We start from the raw sequence: 23322 nt of genomic DNA, 5'->3' as shown, positions 1-23322 counted from the left end.
GCCCATGATAACCCTTCTGACAGAGTACGTTCCATGCCCCCCCCCCCCCCCCCCCGCCGCCACCTCAGGAAATAGTTTTAAGAAGAGACCATTTAGTGGTATCTGCAGGTTCTTTTAATTCTTAATTTTTCTTATTTTTCTAATTATTATTGTCCGTTCTTTTATGGAGAAGGTATGCATGTTTTTACCCTCTTACAGAGGTTTGCTGCTGGCCCAGGTTCTTTGACTGCATTACACAGGGTATAAGTAAACATTTTTTTTCAGTGCATTAAAAGCAAACCAACTTAATCCTGATTATTTTTTAAATTTTATTTTATTTAAAGATTTGAGAAAGAGAGAGTGGGGCCGGGGGGGCGGGCAGAAGGAGAGGGAGAAGCAGACTCCCCACCAAGTAGGGAGTCCAACAGGGGCTCCATCCCAGGACTCCGGGATCATGACCTGAGCTGAAGGCAGAAGCTACACTGACTGAGCCACCCAGGCGCCCCAATCCTGATTATTTTAGAAGTCCTATCCTGGCAAGTGGTTTCTCCGGCATTTAGTCAACACGTTGCCTTTTATTTTTTTCAAGCTTTCCATATTAGATACTTATTTTAAAGTTGGATCTTTGTAATTTAAATGTTTCTTTCAGAAAATATGTGGTATTCTGCAGAGACCTTACCGTGAAATCTGCATTTGGTTGTATTGGGTTGAGCAGGTGCCTGTCTCTGCCTGCCCCAAGCTGCCTCCTCCTCGCCCTGGCATGTTTGCCATGACTGAAGTGTGGTCTGGAGGTTGTAGCTGAGCTCCACGCCACAGCAGACATGGTAGCTGAGCTGAATTGTGGGGTGTTGTGGACATTAACATTAAATTTGGAAAGGTTTACTTTAAAGCAGGTACCAACATTTAGACCAGAATGAAGTACTTAACATTGCTGTGTACAGATTCTACTTGTACATTTTCTACCTTAAGTAATAATAAGAAAGTAAGTCTCATGTCTGCTGTTTATTCTGATCTGAAGTGAGGATGTAATTTTTACACAGGGATCTTCATTCCTATTTATTGGGAGACCAGGAAGAAAACGAGAACAGTGCAAATCAACAAGTTAACAATAATCAGCATGCTCGAAATAACAACGCTATTCCCGTGGTGGGGGAAGGCCTACATGCAGCCCACCAAGCCATACTCCAGCAAGGAGGGCCGGTTGGCTTTCAGCCTTATCGTCGGCCTTTAAATTTTCCACTCAGGGTAGGTACTATAAGACTGAAGTGGAAGTCAAGTTTTTTTCAAATGTCTTTTGAGAAAAGTGCTATTAGCACGTAGTCCTCTGTATAGACCTATCTTACAGTCTCCTGACAAGAACCCCTAGTCCTCCCATTAGCAGCCTGATACATGTGAATATCAGGTAAGTTTGTCGGATTTTAGAGATGGATCATAGTGTTGGGATTCTGTGTGCTTTTGCTACCTGCTGTTTGAGAGCAGCAGTGTTAAAGACCCTAGTGAAAATAAGAAATTAACATTATTGATCTAGTTTAGCTATGTGTCAGGAACTGGAATGGGCATTCTAATGTTTTTCCCACTTACTGTCCATCCCAATACTGCAAGGGAGTAGTAATCTCATGTTTACATCTGATGAAACTGAAGACCAGACTGGTTAAGGAAGTGCCTGTCCCAGCACAACTTTCCCCCCAAACTCCACCAAAACTCTTCCTGACAGGGGTCGCCATGGTGGCTTTTGTGTTGTTAAATTTGATCCTCAGGCCTTAGTCCTCACCTCACTTGCTATATGGTAACTTGTTGCACAGTTGGTCACTCCTTGCTCCACAGAACGCTTTTTTGGAAGGCATTCAGGAATCCATGTGGAGGAGGTGATGATTTTAAGTCTCTAAGGTTAGGCCAGACAGAGAACAAAATGGAAAAACGGAAGGGCACTCCAGGCACGTGCCAAACCAAGAGGCAGGTTAGACATGGTAGGTTTGGAACTGCAGGGAATTAAGTGTATCTAGAGGGTGGGGCGTATGCAGGTGAGCGTGAGAGATGGGAGGAGTCCTGGGAGATGAGGCTCTTAGAGGTGTTTTTGGGCCCAGATCAGAGACAACCGGTAGGAGGTTTCTTAAGCAGCGAAAGCTGACAGCCTTAAAGGCTCCTCTTTAGAGTGTGATTGTACATCCCTTTCAGTCTTCCCGCTAGAGCTTTGCCTTCTGGGCAGGGGAAGAGGGGTGCCTGGTAAGGTAGAAGGCAAGCAACCCTTGCTCCTTTTCTGCCCGGGGCAGCTGCTTTCCTCTTAGTGTGTTCCCTTTTTATCTGCTCTGCTCAGTGCAGGAACCCCCAGCTACGCATGGCTATTTACATTTAAACTTAATTAAAAGTGAATACAATTTGTAAGGATGTGGTATGATGATGTGTTAATTACTTTAATGGTGGGAATCCCTTTACAGTGTGTACATACAGCAAATCCCATTGTACACTTTATAATTTTGTCGGTTACACCTCAATAAAGCTGAAAAAAGAAAAAAAAAACGTACTTTTCTAGTGGGATTACACCAGAGTAAATGCAGTGTAAAATTTCATTACTCGTTCACCCTGACTGTGTGTCTGGCGCTCCGTGACCACTTGTGCTGGTGGCTGCTGTGTCGGGCCGTGCAGCTTCCACAGAAAGTTCTAATTGGACAGCACTCTCCTTTCATAAAAACTTGTTTTTGAGAATTTGATTAAAAAGGGAATGTTTTTAGTTTTAATTAATAGGGAAAATTTAAGCTGATTATGTTTTATTTGTATGCTCTCTGATTAAAAAATATATTTACTTGTTACTTGCTGATGTATCTGACTATATGAAAATATATTTCAAATATTTTCTTTTGGCCAAAATTATGGTAATTTTACCTAAAATAAAAATGCCTTTTTATGTGAAGTGGAAGGAAACCTGGAAATATAGGCAATTTATTTTTACTGCGAGAATTGTGCTGATTCTTTGAGGGGTGTCATGTTGAGCACATGAACCATTTATGCAGTCTTATGTTTTGCCTTACAGATTTTTTTGTTGATTGTCTTCATGTGTATAACCTTACTGATTGCCAGCCTCATCTGCCTTACTCTACCAGGTATGAGCTAATGACGTGAGATGCTTTGTATCTTTCATCAAGTATAAACTTGAAATAGTTTGCCCCTTATTTTTGATTGAATATGGGATATTGATCTTTTTAGGGCTCCCCCTCTCCTTGGAGTCATTTGTACTGGAACAGAGGGGTGAACAAAATCAAGATAAAATTCCTGATTCAGTTTTAGAAGTAAAGTATATGTGGTCGCTCAGTTTTCTTGGAGATAGTCTCTTTATAGAATGGGTTTTCAAAAAGTTATCTGTGACTTAAATCATTTTTTCAAGCCAGTCTTTTGATGTTAATTATGTTTGCCCTCACTGTATCTTTCCAGTCCACTGTATGGTGTTACTAGACACTTTATAAAGTCAGACTGTTTCCCTTTATCATCTGGTATTCAAAAATACTAATCTTTAAATTTTGGCTAGACACCGTCTCCTTATCTAACAAGTAAGACACTGTGGATGAATATAATAGTTTGTCATGTTCTGCAAAGGTCAGAGGTAAATGGGGTCGAGTCCAAAGCCAGTGACAAAGTCTCAGGAAGAGCTTGCTGCCCCCACCCTCCCAGTTAGTGTGTATAGCAAGCAAGAAAATTCTAAATCATACTGATACATGCTGGCTGCTTAAAAAATCATTAAGTGGAAGATAGTTTTCATCTCTTACAAGCACATAAATGTATATTGAGTTAGTATCTTGATTATAGCACTACCTCTATAATTTTATAAATCAAATTTGTATGAAATACTTGAGTTTTTCCATGAGGGCTAATAAGGTCAGGAAGGAGCAAGTAGAAAATATAATTTCAAGTGAGGTTTCTAAAAATAATGAGAATATTCTCTAATCTGTAGGAATTGTGATTTAACGACAAGTGGTGATAAAAATTTTTTTGCAAGTTTCTGAATAATGACTTTGACCTTTAGAACTGTGCTTGCTAAATCCTCACTACTCATAATCACAGCTGTTAAAATGACAAAGTGATTAACGGTTAGGTGCAGTGTAGTAAACATATTGCTGAGAAAACTTAGTTTTTGAATTTTGGACTGTTTTACATTTGTGGTTTTTATGTTCCATTTTCATGTTTTTATCAGAAATATTAAGAAAAACTTGAAGGAAACGTAGTACCTGAATTTGGCAGTAAAAGTACTTTAATTTCATTAAATATTGTTAACTGAATATTTCCCTGTTAACCCAATCTCACCATCTAATGGGAAGAACATAGTCATGTTTAATCCTAGAAATGCTTGGTGTCATATATGCATTTAAGGTGGCGAAGGAGGCTGTTTCCCTCCATGGTTTACTTTCTGATGATAATATACTACAAATTAAAAACTTAACCCTGTCCTCTCAAAAACACTTGATTAGAAGTATGTGAAATTGTATCTATCTATCCATGTGTTTGTTTCGCATAACATTTGTCTTTAAAAACAAATTGTCTTCACACCCAAACCATTTTGGGAGGTTGCAAAGAAGTCTTACGAGCATTGCGGCTTGTAAGACTTAACTGTTGATGAGCTGGTTTAATTTAATTGGAGGCAGTGTGGTTCATTGGTCAAGAGCATGAGCTTTGTCACATAGGCATGAGTTCAAATTCAGCCTCCACCCGCACATGACCTTGGTTGGGCAAGGTTCTGTTGCTGAGCTTTGGTTTCCTAATCTTCAGAATGGAGATATAGTGGCTACTTGGGGGATTTGGGGAGGATTAATGATATAATACATGGAAAATGCTCAGCACAGCCATTAGCTTCTTTTAGGTATTTGAAAATAATAAATAGTACTGTATTAAGAGGAAATCAATCCATAGAAAAATACACAAGACATTTGGACCTTGCTGTTTTCTCTAGCCTTATTGAGGAGTAACCATGTGAAGAAAGTTACTTTATAAATCATCTTGCTTGATGTAGATTTTTATTGGTACATGGTAGAATTTATTTGTATTCACTCTTTATGTGAGGCAGTTTTTACATAGATAGCCATATATCTCATTTATCAGCCTTTCTCTTTTCAGTATTTGCTGGCCGTTGGTTAATGTCATTTTGGACGGGGACTGCCAAAATTCATGAGCTCTACACAGCTGCTTGTGGTCTCTATGTTTGCTGGCTCACCATAAGGGCAGTGACGGTGCTCGTGGCATGGATGCCACAGGGACGCAGAGTGATCTTCCAGAAGGTTAAAGAGTGGTCCCTCATGGTAGGTTTTTCTAATAAAGAACTGATCTTATATGACAGGAGTAGTGGATATTTTTTTTCAGTCGTTTTTTTAAATTTTTTTCTTTTCTTTTTTTTTTTTTGTTTATATTTTAAAAAGAATTTTTTTTTTTTTTTTTTTTTTTTAATTAGAAGGACTATTCCTTTAAGACAGTAGTAGCTTTCTGGTTCATTCTGAGAACCATGGTCAGATGTGTCAGATGTATTCAAGGGTCAAAAGAAAATCATGCTATTAAGTGATCCAGTTAGGCCCTTAAGTAAGTAATGCAATTAGAAAAGTTGTTTTGGAAATTCTTAAAGAATAAGATACTCTGTAGAATTTAAAATCAGTTTAAGTGAAAATTTCCTTTAAGATATTTTTTCTAAAATTTGATTTTTTGATCTATTTGAATATGTAAAATCTTGACTTCAGGATTAAGTTTTATATGTTTTTCATATAAATGGGATTCCTTTAATTACACATTCTATTGCTAATTCAAGAATGTCTTGGCTAATGTGAAAGTGTAGTAAGTAATGGAAATTATTACTCAGTAAAGTACTTAGTTGCACAAAGGTGGGGGAAAAAATGGCAGTGTAAGATGGTGATTTATTGATTGTGATGTTGGCTATGACTGGTAAATAGGTTTAGGTCACTACTTATGCCTCTTCTTTTGTATAATCCTAGTTTTGTATCTGAATTTAGATTTTCATTTCACTGAAAGGTTAATATTAGTGTTGAAAGAAAAACATTTTGATTTCACTGAAAGGTTAATATTAGTGTTGAAAGAAAAACATGAGATTTATTTTATATTATGAATAGAGGGCTTTAATTGCTATTTAATTCCACAAGATAATGAGACACATAACTATATTTAAAATACAGAAACCAGCTAATACCAGTTTTCATTTGATACTCTTCTTGATCTTTAGTATGCCATTTAAAACAAGTACTGCATCTTCACCCACATCATATTAGTCTCTTGTTGAAACAGCAGACATACTCATTGAGGCTACCTTAAGAAAAAGGGAGGTCCTCAGACATCAGAGCCACTCTAAAGACTCCTTTCTTCATCAGGATTCTGTAGTGATGCTTTCATAGTCTTTCTTTTTTTCTCTTTGTTTTGACTTTCATTTTGTGTTGCTTTGTTCAAATTCTAGAGCTGTGGCTCTAGCCATGTGGCTAATGGCTACCATATTGGCAACACAGATATAGGACATTTCTGTCATCATAGTGAGTTTTGTTGGACCATAGAGGGTTCTGAAGGGAGCTAGTTTGATCAGATTGATTAATTACCTTCACTGGGGTTATACAGAGCCCTTCTCCCTATACCAGTCCACCTCAGGGTCAGCCTTTGAGTTGGCCGCCATTGGAATAGCAGCTTGGGATAATCAGTAGCTTTCCTTGGACAAACAGAAGCCTACTTCTGAGAATGAGATTGAAAAAAACAGCACAGCCACCTGATTAATATATGTAATAAAATGAATTTTTTAGAATTTTATAGCAAAAATGCATAATAATTTCATGCTTCTGTTATAGCTTGAGCTTGTATATACACATTCAAATTTCATTTAATGGTGTAACATAAAATGTATGTGAGGTAATAATATATTCTGTTAGGCATCAGGTTAAAGAAGAAAAATAAATTTCCAAATGGAATAGTTTAGCTGAAAATCAGAAAGACTCTCTAGTGACATGGCCTCGTTTCCTAATAGATCATGAAGACTTTGATAGTTGCCGTGCTGTTGGCGGGAGTTGTCCCGCTCTTGCTGGGGCTCCTGTTTGAACTGGTTATTGTTGCTCCCCTGAGGGTTCCCTTGGATCAGACTCCTCTTTTTTACCCATGGCAGGTAAGTGCCTGACTTTTGCTCGTGATTTTTCTTTGTGGACCTTGGATCAGAAAAATCCTTGATTTTTTTTTTTTTTTTAAATGATTATAGGTGGTTTGTTTAGAAAGACTCCTTATTTTTTTCTATTGTAGGAACCCTTATAAAATCGATTAAATAATGCATTTTAATCTATTGCCTTCAGAATATGCAGGTCATATAATTCCTTTAAAAGGTCTTTATAGGTTGAAATGTCACTATTCATTTAGGCTTCACATGATATTTAAAGATACAAACTAACATGCATTGATCTTTCCACTTTTTAGTTAGGGTGATATATCTTGCTTCTTTTAGGTTTGAGACTTTAAGCAGTAACTTACATTTTTAAAATAATTACAGCATGTTTTCCCACAAAGTCACAGGCTTATTAAAAAGAGCATTCTGACGAACTTATATAGGTCACAAAAGATCTTAAAGCTAGTAGGGAAACTTTTCTATAGTATTTAGAGCCGGAAATTAGCATCATAGACTTCAAATTCTTAAGAGATCCTAGGGGAAAGAGCTAGGCACTGCTTCGGTCATTCAGAGGCTTCTCAGCCTTGTTTCTGTTTCCTCTTGTATATGACAGTGGATTTACTGGAAATGAAAATTATGTGGGATTTCCCTTCCTCTCCTTTCCAGATGAAGAGCTCCACAAAAACTTCATTTAACAGCACATATTTACATTAGTGCTAAAACCCTGTATTGTATAACTCACTCAGATGGAAATGAGGCCAATGCAGGAACTTCTTTTGTGCACCTTACAGGCAGGTGGGCCAGACAGACAGGTAACAGGTAGGCTGCTCTGTGACTGGGGCAAGCACAGGTTGCTGCAGCATCATGTGGGAGAGGTATTTATCCTGGTTTTGGGAGTTGGGATTTGGTTTTCTGTAGGGGACAATGTCTAGGACAACCTAGTAGAGTATAGAGGAATGGGTAAGAAAGGAAAACGATACTCTAGGAGGGAGGAGGGGGCAGACCACGCAGTGAGATAGAGCATATGTCTGGAACTGCCTCAAATCCAGTGTGCTCTGGATCAGACTCGGAGAGGAGAGTGAGAGAGAGGGAAATAAGCACATGTGATGTCTTTGTATAAGAGATGTATCGCAGTATAGTCAGATAGCATCAGGGATTGAAGGAAAGCTGTTTTTTACAGAATAATGCCAGCTAACAAATGTAGAGGAATTAACAGATTTAGAAAATCAGTATTTTGCGGGCGCCTGGGTGGCTCAGTTGGTTAAGCGACTGCCTTCGGCTGAGGTCATGATCCTGGAGTCCCAGGATCGAGTCCCGCATTGGACTCCCTGCTCAGCAGGGAGTCTGCTTCTCCCTCTGACCCTCCCCCCTCTCATGCTCTCTCTATCTCATTCTCTCTCTCAAATAAATAAATAAAATCTTTAAAAAGAAAATCAGTATTTTGCAATAGTTAACAAAATAAATGATTCCAGCAAGGATTGTCAGTGGATACGGAACCCATCAGGTGAAGGTCGATGGGTCTTCAGTTACTATTGCTGCCTAGCAAGTTACGTCACAACTGTGTGGCTTAAAACAACCATTTATTGTGTCCAGAGAGTCTGCGGGCTAGAAAATAAGACTTGTCTCTGCTCCATGTTACCTGGGGCCTCAGCTGGGAAGACTCAGTAGTCGAATGTGGTTTTTTTTTTTTTTTTTAAGATTTTATTTATTTATTTCAGAGAGAGAGAATGAGAGAGAGCACATGGGGGGGGAGGGGCAGAGGGAGAAGCAGACTCCCCGCTGAGCAGGGAGCCCGATGCGGGACTCGATCCTGGGACTCCAGGATCATGACCTGAGCCGAAGGCAGTCGCTTAACCAACTGAGCCACCCAGGCGCCCTGGAGTGTGTGTGAGAGCTGTGGCAGGAATCCTTTGGAAGCATCATCACTCACCTGTGAGGATTGACATTGGTGGTTGGTTTGCTGGAGCTCCTGGATGTAACTGGGCTTCCTCACAGCTTGGTTAGCGTCAAGGTAGTTGGGCTTCTTATACTGCACTTGAGAGAAATGAGTGTCCCAACAAGGTAGGAGCTGCGCCACCTTTTATGACCTCATTTCAGAATTCCCACAGTATTGCTTTTCACTACATTCTATTGGATACAAGCAAGACACAGTGGTTGGCCCAGATTCAGGGTAAGGGGCTATAGACCCCAACCACCTAATGGGAGAGGAATTTGCAGGCATGTTTCACACCACTACAATGCAGAAGTAGTTATTTGAATGGTGGCAAAGTGTCCTCTTACAGATTACTTGATATCCCAAAAGAAAACACAGAACATTACTATGGAAGGAGGTCAGACAGATGCTGCCTTAACCCGGTAATCACTGCAAATGCAGCAAATAGGTACTGTTTGCGTCTTGATGTTATGCAGTGTGCAGCACTGAAAAAGAGCAAGTAGCCCCTGGTATCCAGGAGCTGGCCTAGCATCATCAGCTAGGCCTTGGTGTTCTCCTGTCTGGCAGAAACAATTTCACAGAACATCAGCATCACACAAGACCACTCTGTGACCGTGAAAGGAGCCAGACAAAAGCAAGACCCTTTCATAATCCTGTCTGAACACAGGCAAAACATGAGCATTGTCCAAACCGCAGAAATGAGAAGACAACCCCCCATTCCCAGCTAACATCATTGGCTACGACAGTTTTAGCCTCAGTCAGTCCCTGCTTCTGGATAGAATTTAGTAAGAGACCCAGTATAGATTACCTCACTTTCTAAAGGATTTGACATAGAGCAAAGCCCTGCTCCCTTAAATTCTCTCCTAGCACCTCAAACAAACTGAAATACTATAATAAGCTTTTCTAACATTCTTAGTGAGCACCCCAGCTTCTGCATACTGTGTGTTCCTCCTCACTGCAGTGAGCAGTAAATGCAGCTTGCACGATTACATGTGTGTCCTTGGTGGTCTTGACAGTACCCAACATTGTCATTTTGCAGAGTAACTGGAAACTATACAGTTTTAAGAATATTTATATTTATGACCTAGCAGTTTCACTTTTCCAGATCTGCTGCAAAGAAATATTTACATGTGGGCAGGAAGTACAACCAAGGCTGTTTCCACTGTGTCATTTTTTATAATGTCAAAATTATAAGCAACCCAGATGTCCATCAGCAGAGAATGACTAAAGAAATGTGATCTATTTTTACTTTGACACTTAGTGCAGCAGTTAAAAAGAGTGAAGTAGAGCTGTATGTTTTGCTATAGATAGCTCTCAGACATGTTTTTTTTGGTTTTTTTTTGTTTTTTTTAATCTGACAGGGAGATAGAGAACACAAGCAGGCAGAGAAGCAGGCAGAGGGAGAAGGAGAAGCAGGCTCCCCGCAGAGCAGGGAGCCTTATGCGGGACTTGATCCCAGGACCCTGGGATCATGACCTGAGCCGAAGGCAGCCGCTTAACCGACTGAGCCACCCAGGTGCCCTCAGACATGTTTTTAAGTAGAAGAAAAATACAGGTTGTAGATGGATATATACAGCATGGTATCTTTAAAATTCTGGATAAAACTCTAACATTTGACAGAACAGTGTGCTTTGTCTCATTCCTGACTCTAAGCTACTTGCCTTCCCTGTGTCAAGCAGCCATAGATTTATGGGAGATTAGACTCTTGGAATTCTAGCAGAGGAACTAGTATTACGTGTCCTATCCTGTGGGAAAGGTCTAGATATATCGGTGGATCTTTGAAGAGCTTGAACTTGAGCAGTCTGTGGACTTCTCAGGTGAACATGAACCTCACCTGGGTGCCTTCTAGACTCCGAAAGGCCAAAAGAAAGCTGAATTTGTGGGTCACATCTTCCCTGCCTGGGAGCCTGGGACCACAGAGAAGCAGCGGGGAGGCTTTTGCCATGTTCTCTGTAGGAGACTGGCACTTGCTCTCCCAAAGGTCTAAAGGGCTAAAATGTCCTTTTGTAGTCCTTTAGGTTACAGACCTGAGCCTCATCGAACCTGCAGAGAAAAATAACCAAATGCTTTATCTAAGGGAGTGCACAGCAACAACAGAAAAACAGGTCAGGCAGAGCAATCAGAACACATGCCCTGTGACATGGAACTGCTTGCTCACCAAGCCATGAGCATCCAAACAGAAGAATAAAAACGCAGGAGATTAAGGGGAGTATGTGTGTATGCACACACAATGGCAATAAAACAAAGTGGAACTGTGATGCTGAATCACATGGATCTCAGACATTCAGTAGATGAATTAAAGACGTGGGTAGTCACCACTGAAGTCACGATTGGGCTCCTGGAAGATCACTGCCAAGCACAGAGCAAAACTGAACAAGTAGGAAGGTGAAGGGAATTTAACATCCCCTAATAAGAGCTCCAGAGTGCAGAAATGAGGCAACATGGAATGAAATAGAAAAATTTAACTGAATTGAAGAAAGTCCTGATTCTGTATGTTAAAGGACTCATCAGATTTGGTGAAGTGGACATTGAGATGAAACTGATAAGAAAAACACATATTTGAGCATATCTTGGTAAGATTTCTGAATTCTAAAGGTAAAGAGAAGTCAAACTTCAAAAAAGAGAATCATATTGGTAGTGGACTTTTTTCTGTAGCACCACAAGCCATATAGCAGAAGAGCATCTATAGGCCATTGAGAGAAAAGGGAGAAAAACCAAGCTTCCTATATCCTGGCATAATGTCATTTAGCTTTTTGTCAGAGTGATGAGCCACTTTTAGGATGTGCAAGAATTCAGAGCATACGTCAACCTTTGATCCCATTTGAAGAAGATTGTCAGAATACTAACCAAATCAGTAAATCAGAACATTAGCCTGAAGATGGTGGACAATGAAAAGGAAAAACGGTATGAGCAAAATCCATATAAAAATGATACTACATCTTTTCTGTGGGATGAATATGTGTAGATACAGGTAAATGCATAGGGGAAAAAATGTGGAGGGTACATACCAGTGTTAGCAGTGGTCGTTGCTGGGGAGGAATCAGGACTTGGGCTGGTAGTCCGGACTCCAGCCTTCTCTGCAAAAGGTTTTGGTTTTATATAAGAATGGATCTAAATGTTCCATGTTATCTTTTAAAAAATACATTAAAGGACGCCTGGGTGGCTCAGTCGTTAAGTGTCTGCCTTCGGCTCAGGTCATGATCCCAGGGTCCTGGGATCGAGCCCCACGTTGGGCTCCCTGCTCGGCGGGGAGTCTGCTTCTCCCTCTCCCTCTGCTGCTGCTTCCCCTACTTGTGTTCACATGCTCTCTCTCTCTCTTTCTCGCTCTCTGTTAAATAAATACATAAATAAAATCTTTTTAAAAAATAAAATAATACATAAAAAACAAAACGAGACACCAGGCTATGAAGGATTTTGTGTGCCATGTTGAGGACCTTGGGGTTGTAAGCAGGGAATTGCCCTTATGTGGTCTGATTTGGGCTTTGAGTCATCACGTGGTGGGGGGTGGGGGTGGCAATGACTCCGGCTGCCCGGTGGAGCACGGGTGGGACACTGTCATGAGCAGGCCAGAGGCACAGCGGGGAGCCTGGTGTGGCCCTGGAGGTTCTAATAGCAGTTCAGCAGTACTAGAGCTAGGAGCTCTCTGTGAGCCTTTGGGATAGTTTCTTTAGGCCGAACATGGCTCCACAGGCTATTTTGACATAATTAGCTTGGCTAAAACCAACACGGCAGCCTAAGGTGGTTTGATGAAACAAAATTATGGCACTGTTTTATTTATTTCTTAATTCTCTTGGAAAAGTACTGTAGGTTTCTGAAATATACTAGAATTTGTTTTGTTAGAAACGATGAAATTGAGCTCTGGTAGGGGGTGCGGGTGTGGGGGAGGGTGGGCAATTTCCCTGGGTTTTCTAGTGTTTGTTAGTCTTCTGTAAAATTGTTACTAATCCTGCAGAACTTCTGGTTTGAAATGAAATATGCAGGAAAATTATATAGCCTCTATGCTGGGTTTATTGCTGAAAATGAAAATCTGTTAAGTGGTTTTTATTTCCCAGGGCGCCTGGGTGGCTTTGTCAGTTAAGCGCCCTACGCTTGATTTCAGCTCAGGTCATGATCTCAGGGTCCTGGGATCGAGCTCCACGTAGTATCGGGCTCCCTACTTGTCTCCTTCCCCCTGCTCGCTCTCTCTCAAATAAATAAATCTTAAATGGTTTTATTTCCCTAGGACTGGGCACTTGGAGTCCTGCACGCCAAAATCATTGCAGCTATAACACTGATGGGTCCTCAGTGGTGGTTGAAAACAGTAATTGAGCAGGTGAGCAGAGTCAGCTTTCAGGAGAGACTGTGAGTGGCAGAGGTTGTGCTTGGCCGCTGGGGTGCTTACGTTTCGTTTTTCCACCTTTCTGAGTTTTCTACACATTTTCTCTAATAAGCATATATAACTTTTTTTTTTTTAAAGAGGAAGACAGTTCGCTGTTTTATCACCATGAATTTTCATCAGCCACTATTTTAAAACTTCCCTTATCTGAAGTTTAACCAGTGGCTTAGAGTACCTAAAACCCTGTCTAAAGTAAAGGCCAAAATTAGCATATATGATTTCTTTTCAGGGCAGGAGTTCTGATGTAGGCTTGGTATTCAGTTTTCTAAATCTGTTGTAGAGTAAAGAGGTTACTGTTCAAGACAATAAATAAAGGGCAGGCGCACCTGGGTGGCACAGTTGATTGAGCATCCAGCTCTTGGTTTTGTCTCAGGTCGTGATCTCAGGGTCGTGACATCAAGCCCTGTGTCCACCTTTGTGCTCAGTGCAGAGTCTGCTTGAGATTCTCTCTCCCTCTCCTCTGCCCCTCTTGCTTGTACACACGCCCTCTCTCTCTCTCTCTCTCTCTCTCTCTCAAATAAATAAATCTTTTTAAAAATAAAGGGCAGGAAAAAATAGATTGATAAAGTAAAGCTGAAACTGTACATCTGAAACTAATAAAACACTGTATGTTATTAACTATAATTAAAATAAAAACTTAAAAATATATATATCCCAGAGCCTTAAAAAATAGTAAAAATAAAAAATAAAAACACGTATCTTAAGAAAAAGCAAAGCTGTTTGGGAATATTCTAGCTGCATAGCACCTAAGACTATTATTCTATTGTTGGAACTGTCAGATAACTTGATCATTGTGGTGATAACCTTGAAAAAAGTAGATTGTGCTTCTGTACTCTGATAATAGGCTGGGAATTACGATAATTCACTTCAGGAAGATTTCTATCTAAAATAACTAACATAACAGATTTTGGTACATACTTCTTTAAATTTTAATTGTCTAGAAAATGTACTTGTGGGCAACACTCTTATCCTTAGGTTAGTGCCAAATAAATTAGGTGTTACAGTTCTGTAGCAGTAAAGGTACATCTCCTTTTGATGTATAGGAAATAAAGACAGTAGTTCTCAGCTCAGTATGCACAAGAAAATTGTCAAAAAAAATTCCTGAACCCAGAGATTTCTGGAGGTAGGGTGAGCCAGGGAGTTGCTGTATGTTCACATGCATCTCTCCACTGTGGAGTCTCCAGGTGAGACTCTGGCCCTTGCAAAGGAGTGTGAAGAATAAGGGTTTAATCACAGTTGGAGGCTGTGAAACATTGTTGATCTTTTTAATATTTTGCTCTCTGACGCCTTCTTTTCTCTTACATATGTGTAAGTTTGAGTAAAAGGTTTGAGAAACACTGGGGTGCCTTGTTGCATTGATTTAAATGCATTTGGGTTAAATAGGTTTCTTTGGATTGGAAGCATGCCTTTGGAGGGTTAAGCCTATTGTGATGCACATCTGAATGCTCTGGCCCATTCCTGAGGGATCGGGTTGAATTGCAGGGTACTCTGCTGGGGCCACAAGTTCAAGTGCTGGGGAGAAAACAGGAACAGTGTTCTTCTGTTCTGTCCCCCTCTTCACACCATCTTTATTTTCCGTTATTCCCAAAGTTTTCCCACTTCCATTCGTTCTTTCCCCTGAAGTACTGTTCATTAGAACTTTCTGAATATGATGAAAATATTGTAGAAATTCTTGAAGTAAAAAAAAAATTCACTGTAGAATTCTTTCATATTAAATTTTTATATAAAATACCTTTGATCTGTCAAAATTTCATTTATACAGGCTTTTCAGGAACATGTTTCCTGTTGATAATGTTTTCTTATATTCAGATGAAATGAATGCAATTTTGAGTAATAATACAGATCACTCACACAAGATGTGTGTGCCGTTGTTTCAGGTTATGTGGTCTTCATCTAACATTATTGGATATGTCTGGCATTGTATGGTGCAAGGCTAGTGTAGTCAGGATTCTCGATTGGTGTCTTATTTTATCCCTCAGCAGAGTTAACTACAAAGTGTAAGGAAGTAAATGCATTTCTGTAAAAACTTGTGAGCACCATACTTAGGTTGGTGTTCAAAATTTGTCTTGACTTTGGGAAAAATAACCAATAAATTTAACTCCCTGTGGCTTGGATTCAGTAGCGATTGCTCTGTTAATTGGAGGAATTTGTCATGTATCCTTGTTCTGATTTTCTCCCTCATGTTTCAGGTTTATGCAAATGGCATCCGGAACATTGACCTTCACTATATCATTCGTAAACTGGCAGCGCCAGTGATCTCTGTGCTCTTGCTTTCCCTGTGTGTACCTTACGTCATAGCGTCCGGCGTTGTTCCTTTACTAGGTGGGTAATGCTGGCTGGGGAGCTGAAGAGAGCACCTTTATGAACACCACTATATTAGTGTCACTTCCAGTATCATAGGCTGTCTGGCTCCATATGATTAAGTTGTAAATATAAATCTAGCTAAAACAGTGATTTCAGAAGACTATTTTTCTTAGACTTGACAACTTAGGGCAAGATTTGGAGAATCATAAAGCTCCTTGGTATAGTTTTTTTCTCTAGGTGAGAAAGTATTAACATTTACACTGTCCCCAAAATAGGAACAGATTTCCTTCAGGTTGTCTCCTGACTAGAAGTGCTGTGATCCCATACTTGTAAAATCAAGGAAAAATGTTGTTATATTTAATTTTCAAAACGTTCTTTACCATAAAAGGAAAAGCAAAGAGGGGCTGGTATTTAGTGATGCTTCATCAACTAGATATTATCAATTGTGTGCTGAAGAGTCCTCACAGGACCTTAAACCCAGCATATGTTCAGAATGATAAGCACAAAGTTTTCCCCTCCAAATCTTTTTCTCCTGAGTTCCCCCTCTCAGTGACTAGTGTTACCCAACAGGCTGCATGAGTCAGAAACCTTGTAGGTCATCTGTGTCACCTGAGTCTCTCTGCCTTCCTTACTCAAATGGTCCCCAAGTCCCGCTGACCTAGCCTCCCGAATCCATTCTCTAATCCGGCACCTTTCCCCATGGCTCTCACCGTAACCGCGGTGGCCTCCTATGTGGTTTCCCTAATTTGAAGCCTCCGCCACTAATTCACTCTCCACAATGACCTTTCTTTTGAATGACTCTCACTGTTCCTCGTTAGTGAACATCCTCTTGTTGGTTCCTGCGTGGCCTTGAAAGCATGGTCCCGCCCCTTGGCGTGGTTCATGAGGCTCCTCTCTCTGGGACCGCTGCGTTCTGGCCTCACTCCAGGCCTCGTTCCATTTCACACACGAGTTTCAGTTTTAATTGAGCACCACCAGTCCCTTCTTCCTAGGGGAAGAACATATTTTCGTTTCCCTGTCCTTCCACATACACTTAGAGTTTTTCTTTTTTGGTTTTACAGGTGTTACTGCGGAAATGCAAAACTTGGTCCACCGGCGAATTTATCCATTTTTACTGATGGTTGTGGTATTGATGGGGATCTTGTCCTTCCAGGTCCGCCAGTTCAAGCGCCTTTATGAACACATTAAAAATGACAAGTAAGTCTAGACTTCCATTCATCTAGCTTAAGATGTCTCATTTTTTAATTTTTCTTTCTAATATAAGTCATCATTGGGAAGAGTGTTCAGATTCTGGATATATTTTGAGGTAGAATTAATAGGATTCGCTAACAGATTGGATGTTGAGTGTGAAGAAAGCGTTATCAAGGACTCAGTTGGGCCAAGCAACTGGGAATACATAGTTACCATTTATGGAGATGAAAAGACTGGGAGAAACTAGGAAGGGGGAGGAAGACTTTTTAATGCCCGTTCCAAATAGTTTTTAGTCTGTTTCCAAATGTTTTGGTCTGACAATATATTAAATAGTTTTGGATAAAAATAAGCCTGCATGAGGACTCAACCTGCCTCAGCCCTGCCTGCAGCGGGGGACCACTGGGTTACTCTGATCATTGCTGAGGGAGGCTGTGAGGCCCCTGCAGAAGTATTGTAGGGCCTCTGTTTGGGGGACACTGTGACCTGACCTCAGTGAGAGACTGACAGCGGCCAAGGGAAACACCTTCTGGGGATAATCGCCCTCTGACCTTCCGTGTTCTGACAGAAAGGTGAGTCCTCTTCTGGTTTAGTGGTGTCCAGCAAGGAAGGGGAGTTTATAACTCTCCATCCGGGTTTGCCTGGAAAGTCCCAGTGTACACGTGCCATCTCGTGTCCTTGTTAACAATACCCCCGTTTATTTGTGAGTGTCTCAGTTTAGACAGCAGATTATATGGTCACCTTATTTACTCTGAGGATTCTTAACAGTAATATTTTTAAGAATGAAATTCAGGATGTTCAAGGCTTCTCCAAAGCATTTGCTGGCAGTAGAAGGACAAGTACACTTCGGCGGTCAGAGTAGAAAATTTTGTCCACCAAGAAAGAACAGAGAGGGGGGATGTCAGTGATGAATGTCAGTTCGTGTCACTTTGCTTGTTTAGGATGACGAGTAAGTTCTGCAGGCAGAAAGCAAACGAGACACGGCCTCGGCTTCTGCTGCTTTCTTCCTCAGTGCTTGTGCCCCGGCCTGCTCCCCTGCTCAGCTGCCCCGGTGTCCTTTCTCACCCCCCTCCCAGTCTTTCTTATTTGTCACTCTCTGCAGCGCAGTGTACTCTTTTCTCTCTCCCCATTTGTTCCTTCATGTAGAAAACTGTTGAAGTGCAGGCTCCCTAGAGGCCCCATCTTGGGTGCTGTTGTTTACCTGTTCTCTAGCAGTATTTGAGCGTGGGGTGTGCGTGGGGCCGGCCAGGGCACAAGAGGGTGCTGGGGCATTAGGGAAAGTGGGGGATGTGTTCAGAGTCTCCTTTTTCTGCCACTGAGTTACTTTTTGGTCCTGGGCAAGTTAACTCACACCATTTCTTTCTGTGCTTTTCATTGCCTTTTCATTGCCGTAATGCTAACCCCTTGACATGACTTGGTATGTTTTGTGATGACGTGTATGTCAGGTAGAGCTGTGTGTATTACATTAGAGTCAATTCAGTTGTCATTGTTTAAAACACTTATAAAATTCTCACAGTTTAAAAATCCACTTGTTAGTTGGGGAACAGTGTGGAAAGGAGTCGTAAACTTTTAGAAAAGAATTGGGAAGACAAAGTATTAAACAGTGGGATCATGGATGAAGAAACCGTAGGATTAGTGAAATGTTTTAAAAAGTGACACGTTAAGCTACTTGGCATAAACTGCCAAAATACCTCATTAGGCTAGTATTTATTAGCAGAAAAGTGGTAGGTGAAAGTCAAGGTAGAAAAAGTAATGGTGAAAGTTTCTACCCTGAGTCTTTAGCACATGCCAGGCCTTTGTTGCCATGGCCTTTGTATGCTTTCTGTTTCTTACAGTGATCATGGGACATGGTACTGTTGTTCTTACTTTATTGATAAGTAAACTGGGTCTCAAAGACCCAGCTCCTGGGCCACCCTGTCACGGGCTGGCTTCACTCTCCCCTGCTTGCACAGGTGGCTAAGGACTTACAGGCCACTCCTTAGTCTGCAGTGCTGACTCCAAATGGGCACCTGTCACCCCGGCCTCCTGGAGCTCTTTGTGACATCCTCAGCTTGGTCAGCCACTGTCCTCCGAGGGTCAACCTGCAGGCCAATCCCCCCATTTAGTGAGGCACACCACTGCTTCTCCACAATGACTGCTGTCGTCCTGGGGATGTGACATCTTGTCATTCCAGCATGGTCACTTCTGTTTCTAGTTCTGCAGCGGCTGCATCCTTGGCCCTTTCCTCCCTCTCATCATAACATGTGAGTTAGGAACACACAGTGCTCTGTTCTTGGGCCACAACCTCCTGCCTTCTGTTCCTTGCATTCACTCACCTCTCTGCCATCTCCCCTTTGACCTCATTGAAAACTTTGCCCTTTGATTTCTCCTTTTCTCTAGAGCTAGAGGTTTTCTGGTCCACTTGCCTCCCTACCTAGCTTTCTGAAGGCCATAATTCTAGTCTGTTTTTCTTCGGATCTGTCCACTAAGCTGTTTTATAAAATATCTTTACCAGAGAAATCCCCTGAAAAAGCTTACTGTGCCTTACCTCCCAAGTGTGTGAGTTTGTGAGAACCCCTGACATATGGACCAGAGCACATGCTCCATTGCCCAGCATCTGAGACCTTCCAACATCTGCCGTTCTCCTGTTTTCCCACTGGCCTGCAGCTCCCTGTGAGGTGCCTGCTTGTGCGCCTCTTGCCAGGTGTTCATTCTCGAGCTCCCTTCTACCGATCTAACCATTGCAGGGTTTTAAGTGGGAATGATCTGATTTGCATTTAAAAACTGTATCACTGGCTGCTCTTAGGGAGAATGTTTAAATATGTAAGATCATGTAAGAGTAACCACCCTGTTTTTACAACCTAGATACCTTGTGGGCCAACGCCTCGTGAATTATGAACGGAAATCTGGCAAACAAGGCACATCTCCGCCACCTCCACAGTCGTCCCAAGAATAAAGTGGTTGTCTCAACTACCTTGACCTTCCCCTTGCCTTTACGTGTCCTTTTTTGTGGACTTCTCTCTTTGGAGATTTTTCCCAGTGATCTCTCAGCATTGTTTTTAAGTTAACTGTATTTGACTTGTGTTCTCAGCATTCAGAGAGCAGCAGTGCAAGGCTCTGCTGCCCTTCCTGCATCTTCCGACATCATAGCTGTCTGAGATCTGTACATGTGTAAATAGAAGTTCCTGGATACCCTAAAACCTTGGATTAAACAGAATGTGCATTGTACATCTTTAAACAAAATGTATATTAATTTATTAAATCTAGTTGTCACTTTATTTTGGACCTGCTGTGATCTTGACAGGAAACGTGCCACAGAGCCATAGTGCAAAGGCAAGACTTTTTAATGACGTCTTTTGGAGCGCAAGTATCATGGTGTTCCTAGCGGTTCGTATTAAGTAAACTGTACATTCTGTCTTTCTTGGCTGTTCAGACCTCACCAAGAACTTGAAAGGAAACAAGTAGAAATCAGCAGTGGAGTGTTTGTGGTAAGAGAACATGAACTCTGTGCTTCACTGTCATTCGTTTTTGGAAGTTATTTTGTATAGCACCAAAGCTGTTGTACATTTTCTACTGCTTGATTTTTTTTCACATGTCTGTGTTTATAATATTGTATAGTATCTTGTGCTAGGTGAGGAAATTATTTTTAATTTTGATAATTTAATATTCCTAGTGATCAGCATTAGGGGTTGGGATTTTGTGCTTGTTAGGGGCATGTCTGTGTTTAGAGAAAACAAGTCCACAAGAACATTTTCATTAGTTCCCTCCAGCCCCCCTTTTCCATACACAGCTGTCTTTTTTTCCTTTTTGGCAGCAGTGGCCAGAAGTCATGCAGGATCACAAGTCTTATAAAATAACATCACCAACAATGCATCATACTGGAATTAGAACACACTGAGATGTTTCTTAAATGTAGATGGTTTGTGGTCTTAGACCAGCAGCATTAGAGAAGACTGGTTAGAACACCTGGTCCTGCTGGTTAGTGCACCGTTCGGTGAGGATTAGGGAGTACATTTTTCCTAGTTTTCCATGAGTAAATCCCAAAGTTGCCAGAGCTTTTTATTTACAGAATTGAACTACAAATAAAACCAACTTGATTGTAGTTGTCCAGAAGGAAGCTGGCTTGAGCTGGCCTTTTAACATAGGAGTGAAGAATGTATTTCATTGGAAATGTGTTGTAAAATCTCAGAAAACTGAATACTTATAAATCTGGTTTCCCCTTATAACCAAAGCTTCAAGTAAGGAGTTTAGAGAAATAGAACAGTTGGGCACATGATCCAAGTATTTAATGGTAATGGTATATTGTAAGGGTGGTGTTTGCTTTTGAATAATAACCTAGAAATTCTCAGAGAAAAATGGACAGCATAGGTCTTCAGGAACTCTTAAAGAGTTTCCATATAGTATTAAAATGTATAGAGTCTAATCTGAAGATTTTTTAAATATTAAAGTCAGCCAAACATAAGCTACCAAAACAAACATGTTCTGGTTGTTTTATATTTCAACAATTTTTCCCAAAGTGTGGTGATTACTTTAAAAATATTTTTTAAAACATCAGTATCAAAAAAAAAAGCTTGACTTAGGGTTCAGTGTTACACTTTTTGGCACTTTGTAGTAGTCCTTTCTCTTGTAATCTGAAATAAGGTCTTTGCTAACCCTACCTTTACTTAGAAATTTAGTCCTACTTTAAAAAATTAAGAGCATTTTAAAATGTAATGCCACCTGTTGTGGTGTGTTTCTATATAAATTGTTCTCTTTGGGAGAAAAATATTATCAATTGGTCACATAACTTGATTATATTAATTTAAATTTCTTTTTTAATTTTTCAGAGAATTTGTAGATCTTGATATAAAGTCATTGGAACACATTTATCTGTTTTACCAGGAAGAGCTCTAGGCAGATACCATAAAAGATTAAAAATTGTTATTCTACAGAATTTTAAATGAATCTTACCAGATATTTTGTAAAAAAAAAAAAAACAAAAAAAAAACCAAACCAAACTTATATACGAATGTGTATGAATGGCCAAAAGTTGCCCTCCATTTCACTGGTGATAACTTTATCTTGTTGTACTTAAGGATTTCCTCTTGGTTTTCAGTTGTGCTTTGTCCTCTTTTCGATCAGATGAATACTTCCGTAAGGAAAGCATTTGCTGGCATAATATTTACATGGGTAGCATCAGGATTTTATTATTAACCAACAGTCTTATAAACATTTGAAACCTCTAGTTCAGAAAGTCCTAGTATTGCTGCCCTTCTTCCTGTAGATTTTTTTTTTAATATAAAATAGCATAGTTTTGCTTCATTTTACCTGTCTTCAAGGAAGTTAATTAGGAAGGACCTTTTTGCTTTATTTTTAACTTTATAAATTGAAGACAAATCAACATTTGGGAGTTAGTTTCACATGACCACTTATCAAATGGTCATAGTATGAAGTGTGCAGTTGTTCCTTATTAGCAAATTATGTTTGATTTTTAAACTACTAAATACTAATAGTTGAGGTGAAAACTGAAGAAAATGCCAATGTGAAGTTTATGTATAGCTAGCCTTAAAGTTCCATGTTTTTAGGTGATTTTTTTCCTGTTTGCTGGAGAAACAGTGGAAATTGGACATCTCAATTCCAGATGTAAACAAAAAGTAATTTTTTATTTCAACTTATTACTGTGGATTCTTGTGTTTTTTTCTTTCCCTTATTCAAGTAATAGAGAATAACTTTTTCTTAAATGATTTGGTCTTAGAGATGTCATTTCTGTATTGGCAAATGCTATTATTAAAATGTAACTCTTGAATTTAGGTTGAATTCATGACTTTTTAAAACAAAGAAGCAGTGGACATTTCTCCATTGTATTGTGTTTACACCCCCCCAACACACGTGCGCGTGCGCACACACACGAGAATGTAGCGCCAGTCTTAAGAACACTGGCACTTTTTTCAACTTCACAAGTTAGCTACCTATTCTTCTCACTTTCAGGATTGAGTATTTTAAGCTCTAATGACCAGTTTTATACATTGTAAAATGAAATGATTATGTTTAAAAGACTCCTTTAGAATGTTGCCTACTCAGTTCCCATCAAGAAGAGACAGAAGTAAAATGTCTTGCCACCAAAGTATTATTAAAAACCTCATTTGTGGAGATTCTCTAACTCCCTCAGGCTGTCTGTATCTCCTTATTAATTTGGGCACGTTTCCTTCTCTCCCTCTTACTGCCCTGTGTCATTTTTAAAAGCAACCACTTTAGGTAAGGGTTTCATTCAAACCTCTAGCAATATGTTTGGCATGGATGCAGTAAAGTTAGGACAGTGTATATCTGTTTTCATTCCCATCTGTTTTGTATGAGTGCCTCGTTCTGTCATGAGAGTAAAGTAGTACCGTAATGGAAATGTAATGACTGTAAGGCCTAGGAGTGACTGTCTTAGAGGGTAAATAGAACACGTAGTTATTGGGCGCCTGG

The 23322-nt window shown here is 40.2% G+C and overlaps 1 protein-coding gene across 3 annotated transcripts in view; it reads left to right on the top strand.

The window, feature by feature from the left end:
- Positions 1–19859, top strand: part of MARCHF6 (membrane associated ring-CH-type finger 6) — a 75908-nt gene extending 56049 nt beyond the window's left edge. For 2 of the 3 annotated variants that reach the window (XM_044917185.1, XM_021702545.1), the window contains 8 exons: positions 1020–1224; positions 3008–3077; positions 5080–5261; positions 6971–7105; positions 13252–13341; positions 15594–15726; positions 16770–16905; positions 19741–19859. In XM_044917185.1, the coding sequence (XP_044773120.1) occupies positions 1020–1224; positions 3008–3077; positions 5080–5261; positions 6971–7105; positions 13252–13341; positions 15594–15726; positions 16770–16905; positions 19741–19831 (1042 nt within the window). In that variant the 3' untranslated portion in view covers positions 19832–19859. Of the gene's footprint in view, positions 1–1019; positions 1225–3007; positions 3078–5064; positions 5262–6970; positions 7106–13251; positions 13342–15593; positions 15727–16769; positions 16906–19740 lie in introns of all 3 variants that reach the window. The other variant, XM_021702544.1, reaches the window with a different exon arrangement.
- The last annotated feature ends 3463 nt before the right edge of the window (positions 19860–23322 follow it).

This window comes from Neomonachus schauinslandi, chromosome 7 (genome assembly GCF_002201575.2).
Source record: "Neomonachus schauinslandi chromosome 7, ASM220157v2, whole genome shotgun sequence".
Lineage (NCBI taxonomy): Eukaryota > Metazoa > Chordata > Mammalia > Carnivora > Phocidae > Neomonachus > Neomonachus schauinslandi.
Note: the sequence above shows the minus strand (reverse complement) of the source record. Positions and strands in the feature narration are given on the sequence as shown.